Source organism: Cebus imitator, unplaced genomic scaffold (assembly GCF_001604975.1).
Source record: "Cebus imitator isolate Cc_AM_T3 unplaced genomic scaffold, Cebus_imitator-1.0 Scaffold261, whole genome shotgun sequence".
NCBI lineage: Eukaryota > Metazoa > Chordata > Mammalia > Primates > Cebidae > Cebus > Cebus imitator.
Window position 1 is genome coordinate 879,791 of NW_016107576.1, and position 9,033 is coordinate 888,823.

The 9,033-nt window shown below is 34.5% G+C and overlaps 1 protein-coding gene across 1 annotated transcript in view; it reads left to right on the forward strand.

The window, feature by feature from the left end:
• Positions 1–9,033, forward strand: part of SPATA1 (spermatogenesis associated 1) — a 56,104-nt gene that overhangs the window by 23,369 nt on the left and 23,702 nt on the right. The window contains 2 exon segments of the mRNA XM_017499819.2: positions 6,203–6,323; positions 7,052–7,109. Of these exon segments, the coding sequence (XP_017355308.2) occupies positions 6,203–6,323; positions 7,052–7,109 (179 nt within the window).

Here is a 9,033-nt window from a genome sequence, read left to right on the forward strand (position 1 = left end):
TTTTTTTGAGATGGAGGCTCACTCTGTTGCCCAGGATGGAGTGCAATCTCAGCCCACTGCAACCTCTACCTCTTAGGTTCAAGCAATTCTCCTGCTTCAGTCTCTCGAGTAGTTGGGACTACAGGTGCACACCACCATGTTCACCTAATTTTTGTATTATTAGTAGAGATGGGTTTTCACCATGTTGGCCAGGGTGGTCTTGAACTTTTGACCTCAGGTGATCCAACCACTTCTTCCTCCCAAAGTGCTAGGATTACAGGTGTGAACCACCACTCCAGGCCAGAGCAACATTTTTCTAAATGCAGTTTCATGCATTTTTCCTATTGCTTTTAGAAGTTTAACTGCTGTTTCTAAGGTAATATAGTATGTCATTGTTCTTAGAACTTCCAACCTTGTATGTTTTTCCCTGGTCATACTTCTTCCTTCTCCAGTAGAAATAACTACTACTTTGATTTTTATGGTAATTATTTTCTTGCTTTTCTTTTGCTTTCTGTATTTTGAAACACTGTTATTAGATGCATGCATATTTAGGATTATTATGTCTTCTTGATAAATTGACCCCTTTATGATGTAATGTTTCTCTTTATCTCTGGTAATAGTCCTTATTTTGAATTGTTTTCTTAACTTTAATTTGTAGTTTGTCTTTTTACTCTGTGATTCTTTTGATCATAGGAATTCCTTGTAGTTTTACAACTGAGATATATATCCCTTAATAATACAGTTTAGTTTTGTTTTGAATTCTATTTATGTATATAATTTGGGACTTGCTTCTCTTACTCGACATTGTAAGAGTCATACCATCACATGTAACACTATTTATTTTCATTGTTGTGTTCCATTTTATATTCATACAATTTATATTACAATTTATTTGTCTATTCTATGGCCGATGGACATTTGGTTTGTTTGCAGCTTGAACTATTACAAATTGCTGTTATGTACATTTTTGTACACAAGTCCTAAATGTGCATGTCCAAGAGAATTGGCTTTATTCATTGTTCATGTTCGTGTAAATGTTCAACTTCACTAAACAACATCCGTGTGTTTCTAAGGCAGTTGTACCCAGCAGCAATGTCTAAAAGTTCTGTTGAACCATAATCTTGCCATTGTGTCATATATTTTCTGTCTTCTTTTTTCTCTGCCCCACATTCTAGAAAATACAGAGAATAAGGTAGTATAGATTCCTTCCAAATACATTTTCAGTTATCCCAAAATATCATTCATTCCTTCCCCACAGATTTCAAATGACACCTTTACCACACTATATATATATATATATATATATATATATGATATATATATTCTTATATATACATGACAACTTTCAGACATTATCCATCTTCTGAACTAGTACTGACAATATTTTTTTATATGTCTGGCAAGGTGATTTCCCATTCAGTATTATTATTTATTGTGAGGTTCAAAATTGGGTATCATGTGAAAATGTTTTTTATCTGTAAGTCACCACAAAAACAAATACATGTTATCTTTTCCAATAGTTTTGGTTTGAGCTTTTATTTCCTCTGTGGTTTATTGGTCATTTTGTTGAAAAGAAATCTTTTAAAAAATTTTTTATAAATATTATAAAGTATTTGAGGACGAGGATTTATTGCTACTTACTCTGAGTCGAACACATGCCTAGACCACAGTCCTCAATAAGCATTTGTTGCAAATTAATAACTGTCTTAACATATCAATGAGTAAATAATATATAATCAATTACTGTGTTCTTAGACAATAACTGTAATGGTATAAAAATGATAACAGATGGTATCCCTTCTGAAACATGACATTTTAGAGGATAAATTTATGATAAATAATGAATTTGGGGGAGAACATAGGTAATATGCTTTTAAGTAATTTTTAGATGTTTTTATACAATGTTTATATTTTGAAACGCTTTTTAATTGTACATCTTGCTATTCTTTCATTTTGCTATTAGAAATTTTTGTGAATAAGCCAGTTTTCAATAACAGCAGAGTCAACAGCTTTATATTTGACCAAATAACATATTCCTTGGGAGTTTTCCAACTATATAGTATAGTTTGGCTCATCAGTTAATAGCATGTTACTTGTAAATGTGTTTAATGCCGTAATATGAAACTTTGTATTTACATTTCTTTGCAGTGAACAAGAAAGAAGTTATTTGAAAAATACTAGTCTGTTTCATGCAAGAGATTAGCAGATCTAGGATCATTTTCTTCCAGTTTTCTGACTTTCCCTATTCATTCTTACCTTACCCTATTCATGCTTCTTTGTACACGAGTCCTAAATGTGCATGTCCAAGAGAATTGGCTTTATTCATCAAATCTGAAAGAAACATGAATAGGGTAAGGTAAGAATCCCCCCTTCTTTGGAAAAATAAGTCTGGTGAGAATATACACACTTTTATGTTTTCACAAGTACTTTACAGAGGGAGAAAAGAAGTATTCCCCACTTTTATACTGAAATGGGTATTTCCTCTGTTGTTGTCTTCTGTTTTTTTCCCAGGGATCTGTGCTGCACATTTCTATATTTATGAAATGCCTCAGCTGTAACATATTTACTACTTGACTCCATCATTGTCCCAAACCACCAGGCTATCTTGACTTTTCTTTGGTTTCATACTTCTTCCAGTTCAGACTTTAAGCTTTGAAATTATCATTATTGTACAATTCTTGGATTCTTAGGGTAAAGAAACCTTAAAAAACATCTGTTCAACCTGAGAAAGCTGATAAAAAGAAAAGAAAAGAATCTTGTCTAGCTTCCTTGGTTGTAATCTCCTTTATAGTGTTGTCAGTATCATTCTGCTTGTTACAAGTTGGATTATGTATCACCCTGTTTAAAAACCTTTGAAAGACTCATCAATTCCTATTTGAAGCCTAAGCTTTTTTTTTTTTTTTTTTTAAGACAGAGTTTCACTCTTGTCATGCAGTCTGTAGTGCAATGGCACGATTTTGGCTCACTGTAACCTCTGCCTCCTGGATTCAAGGGATTCTCCTGTCTCAGCTTCCTGAGTAGCTGGGATTACGGGTGACTGCCACCACATCTAGCTAATTTTTGTATTTTTAGTAGAGACGGGGTTTCACCATGTTGGCCAGGCTGGTCTTAAACTCCTGACCTCAGGTGATCCACCCACCTTGGCCTCCCAAAGTGTTGTGATTACAGGCATGAGCCTCAGCACTCGGCCAAAGCCTAAGCTTCTTAAGATGGCATATAGAACTTTTCAAACCCAGGGCTACAGTGTATGACTATACAGATTGTTTAGTGCCTACCTCCAGAAGGCTTCCTTCTCATCCGTCATGATATGAATGAAGCTTTCAGGATTTACTTAATATGATTAGTTCAATAATTTTTATCTATTATTAGTAGTAGTAATACTAATATTAGTATAAGGGTAGGAAAGGGAGGGAGAAGTAATATGAACTGGCACTTCTGGAGAGATAGGTAGGGACTTGAACTACAAGAGCCTTGCTTGCAAAGCTAAAGAGTTTAGTAGGTAATGGGAGGCCATCTGAAGATTTTAACTGAGTGGCATGATTGGATTTTAGTTCTAGAAAAACAACTTAGGTGACAAGATGGAAAATAGACTTAAGGACTAGGAAAATGGCAGTGGGATATAAATCAGAACTTAAACTTGGGAAACTTCTCAGGATTAGACAATGTGCTAGGTGTTTTACATGCATTATGCCATTTTAGGCATAAGGAAACAGAAGTTAAGAGAAATAACTTACCTAAAGTCATACATGGCCATGCCAGGACTTCAGCTCTTGCGTGTTTGAGTAAAGCCCATGCTGTATAACATTGTGCTAGAGTCATACTGTACTTTTCACTACATATAAAAAAAATGTTCCACACATTATTGTATTCTGCTCCTGGCACATACCATATTCTTTGCTTAAATTCCTCCTACTCTCTTCTTTGACACCAAACAGCTTATAGTTCAAAACTTAGGTTCACGGTTATCACTCCTTTTTCTGTGACTGTATCATATTTTAAATATATATTTTTTGCAGTTCTCAAAACAGTGAGTCCTACATTATTGTTTCTTTTTATGGGTGGGTAGGGGTGTTGTAGTTTACTATTAGCTTTACACAACTGGTATGTCCATTTTTTATTCATTTAGCGTTATATAGATCTTTTAGAAAATCCATTTCTTTTGTTGTTTTGTTTTGTTTTATTTGAGACAGGGTCTTACTCAAGCCCAGGCTGGAGTGCAGTGGCACCATCTTGGCTCATTGCAGCATCTGTCTCTTGGATTCAAGCAGTTCTCCTGCCTCAGCCTCCCGAGGAGCTGGGATTACAGGCACATGCCACCACACCTGGCTAATGTTTGTATTTTTAATAGAGACAGGGTTTCACCATGTTGGCCAGGCTGGTCTTGAATTCCTGACTTCAGGTGATCCACCTGCCTCCGCCTCCCAAAGTGCTCGAATTACAGGCGTAAGCCACCACACCCAGCCTCTGTTTGTTGTTCTTAAGTGATGGTTTCAGTGCCAGGTGGGAAATAAATTGTAGCAGCCAAACTAAAACCAATATGGGCTTCAGGTTGCAAAATATTGTAGCAAGTCTTTTGTTTCTTTTTTTTTTTTTTTTTTTTTTGGGTGGGGGGTTGTTTTTTATTTGTTTTTTTGAGACAAGGTCTTCTCTGATGCCCATGCTGGAGAACAGTGGTGTGATCATGGCTGACTATAGCCTCGACCTTCCAGGATCAAGCCCATCCTCCCACCCCAGTCTCTCAAGGAGGTGGGAACACAGGCATGCATCACCATGCCTGGCTAATTTATTTTGTTTTTGTGGAGATGTTGACCAAGCTGGTCTTCAACTATTGGGCTCGAGATATTCTCCTGCCATCTCCCAAAATGCTGGGATTACAGGCATGAGTCAACATGCCCAGCAACAACTCTTGTAAAATGACTTTTCAAATATGAATTTGGCTTACTTATTTTCTGAATTAAAAAAAATTCAGAAAAGAGTAAGTGAGCTGGGCACGGTGGATCACCTGAGGTTGGGAGTTAGAGACCAGCCTGACCAACATGGAGAAACCTTATCTCTACTAAAAATACAAAATTAGCTGGGCGCGGTGGTGCATGCCTGTAATTCCAGCTACTCTGGAGGCTGAGGCAGAATCACTTGAACCAAGAGGCGGAACTTGCGGTGAGCCGAGATTGCATCATTGCACTGCAGGCTGGACAACAAGAGTGAAACTCTCTCTCAAAAAAAAATTGATTTCTCCAAGGGAAAAAAAAATCTGCATTAATACTGCCAGATTCATGGATCTTTTGTTTATACAGACCATGTAGAACATTAGTGTTAATATTTTAAAGATAGTGTAATTTTCCTATATTAAGAAATTCTGTTAAAATGAAGGGAGATTTTATCAATGAAAATGTATGTGAAATAACAAATGATATTTTACATTCTGTATTTATACCAGTATTTTCCAGAGAAATTTCCTCAAAGCACTTTTTCAGACAAGATTGGGCGCGTCAGGGTGGTATGGCCGTAGACTCAAAGCACTTTTTCAAAAAATGCTTTGGCATACGGGTTTCTAAAGACAATTAAGGCCAGGCACGGTGGCTCACACTTGCAATTTCAGCATCAGGGAAGGGCAAAGTGGGGGGATCACCTGAGGTCAAGAGTTCAAGACAAGCCTGGCCGACATGGTGAAACCCTGTCTATACTAAAAATACAAAAATTACTGAGGTGTGGTGGTACACACCTGTAATCCCAGCTACTTGGGAGGGTGAGGCAAGAGAATCGTTTGAACCTTGGAGGCAGAGGCTGAAGTGAGCCAGGATTGCACCCACTGCACTCCAGCCTGAGCAACAGAGCAAGACTCTGTCCTTAAAAAAAAAAAAAAAAAGGTGGCAATTAAATTTCAGGAAACCCCCAACTTACCTACCCCGTCTTGCAGATTTAGTTGTACATAGAGACAGAGAAACCCTGCAATAGGAGTGACCGTGCGTGTAAGGGATTGTGTTGCTGTTTGATGTTGTGTAATTCAGCATTTCCCAAGCTAAATTAACCAAAGAATTTTCTTTTCACATAAACTAATATTTCATGAAATTCAGTTTGGAAACTGTTGCCTTATATCTGTATAGTAAAGTTCATGGGGATTCTGAAACATAGGACAAGATTATAATGTATACATGTAAAAACAAAATTTTGTTTTAGCATTTTCTTAACATTCCAAACTTTATTTGCTATGGATGACCATCAGCATCAGCTGGGGGAAAAGCCACTGCAGAACAAAGCCAGATTGCAAAAAATCAAATTGGAAATTCTGAGTTGCCAAGATCATTGGAAGATTCAGATAATGATTATTTTGACATCAAAAAAAGGTAATTAAGTATAGATGCTGATTCCACATGTTATAATCTAAACAATAAAAAAAGAGATATTCAGAGTACTGTTATAAAGACTTCTACTTAAAGATATGAGTGAAATTAGTGATATTTTAATTAAAATTACCTTGATTCTGATCTTTACTGTTTTTTGCTAACATTCCTTTCCTAGATAATGAGGGATAATTTATAACTTAGATTTGTTTCTATTGTAATATTTTTATCATTGGAACAACTTGATGACAGAAAAATTTCTGTCTTCGTTTGCCTTCATTAGAACTAATTATTCTGCCTCTGTTCTTAGTTATAGGTAAACTAATCAATATGCTTTATTTTCCCATTGGTATCATTTCATTCAAATGTATAGTACTTAGGCAAGAGTTTTACACAGTCTTTTGAAATTAAAATACAGATTTCTATAAACAATTACTTACCATAGGACTATAAACAAATATGCTTCTAAAATTTTCAGTTATTTTATCTTGCTATAGATATTGAACTAGCATTTAGCTATAATAAATGAAATATGATTTTATTACTCATACTAAATGTAGCTTTACATGAATCATTAATGAGTCTGAAAGAACATGATAATGGTCTCAGGCTGACTGAAAATTTCAATATTTGTGTTTGTAGAGCATCAAATAAAATACATAAAATATGAAAAGCTAATATTCATGGGATCATATTTTAATATGACTTTCAAATCTGTCATTTCCTTTAAGTCAGTGTCTTTGGAAAAATGAAGATGATACAGCTATCAACAGAACACAGGACAATCAGGTACTATTTTTAATTTTTTGTTTAAACGTGGTATTGCAACACAATATTTTTACTGAGATTAAACAAACTGCAGATTAAAATGTCTAAGTTTTCGAGGCACATACTTCTAATATCAGTATTATCAATAGTAGTCCAGTTTTTCTGTTTTTATAATTAAGGTAACAGTGTACTCAAAAAGGGGAAAAAAGTTACCACCAACACTTTTTTGGATTATCTCCTCAAGTTTTATTACTAGTTTTAAGGTATATTAAACTTCACTTAACTAGCAGCTTTCATAGCTAATTTGTAATTTAACATATTAATACCTGTACTTGATTAACTTCTCTTTAGAACAGAATTATACTGTACGTTAAGAAGCAGTATGATAGTAAATTGTTTATTATGTTATAGTTACTAGCTGGTGACCTTGGATATGTTACCTAATTTGAATTGCACTGGTTTAAATGAGTTAATGAACACTATTCAGATTACCAGTTTATTCTCAAGAAATGATGGGAAGACTACGAGAATTTTGCTAATATTTGCAGGATAAATTTAGGACAGTCTTAAGAATGATAACAGTACTAATTTTAATCATAGCTATCAATGAGTAACAACTACCAACCACTATTCTATTTTACACATACTGACTAATTTTATCCCCACAAAAGAAACTCCATGAGGTAGATTATAGTTGTCATTCCTGTTTTACAGATGAGGAAACTGAGGCACAGAGAGATTCCATGGCTTTCTCAGGTCATTCATATAGTTAGTAAGTACTGGAGCTGAGCTTAGATCCTAAATAGTGTAGACTGGCTTCAGAGTTCGTAGTCTTAACCATTTTAATAACGACCTATCTAAATGATACTAATAATATAGCAACAACCAATTAGATAGCATTTATTGAGCCAATCACTGTTCTAAATGTTTTGTATATGTTAATTCATTTAATTCAACAACTATTTGTGGAGGTATTTATTTTCAGATGGGAAAACTAAAACACAGAAAGTTACATTATTTTTCCATGGTTATGTCTTTCATACTCATTGGAAAAAATCCCAAAAATGAGGCTTTAATTCTGCCAACAAATATACTACATTTTCTTGGTCCATTACTATTTTTCTAGGCAACTCTGTCATACCTTCTCCTCAAACAATCAAGACCTTCTTTCTCTTGCACTCTCAGTGATATCTTTTCTTTGTTAAATAGAATTAACTTGAAGAAAACTATTAATCTCAAAATTTTATGTACAGAATGAGGTTGGGGTTGTGGTTCAGTTGAGATCCTCAGATAACCACTTCCTACGCCATTTGTTAAGACTTTATTTTTCCTATCGCATTATTCAAAACTCAGTTGACTCTATGGATCCAGGATAATTTCTAGCCTCCCTTTCTGCTCAATAATTTTTTTTATCCTTATGCCAGTACAACATTATCTTCATTACTGAGGCTTTATAGTAGTCTTGTTACCAGTTAGTATAAGATTTCCAACTTAATTTTTTTTCAAGATCATTTTGGTGATTCTAGATTCTTTGTGTTTTCATATAAATTTTAGAATCAGCTTGTCAATTCCTTACCAAAAGACTACTGAAATTTTGGGTGAAAGCACCTTGAATCTGTCAATCAATTTGGGAAGAAAACTGATACCCTAACTATACTGAATCTTCTAATCTTTGAACACAGTATGTTTTCAGTCGTGCCTGTGGTTGCTGTTATAGTGTAGTGCTCTTATAGATCTTTTAATATTACATTTATTTTTAGATAGATGATGTTTTTGACGCTTCTCTAAAATGGTATTTTAAAATTTTTATTTTCTAATTGTTGCTAGTTTATAGAAATGTAATTGATTTTTACATATTGAACTCATCTAATGCAATTTTCCTAAATTCTATTCTATCTTTTTTTTGTAGATTCTTTAGGACTTTCTTTTTTTTTTTTTTTTTTTT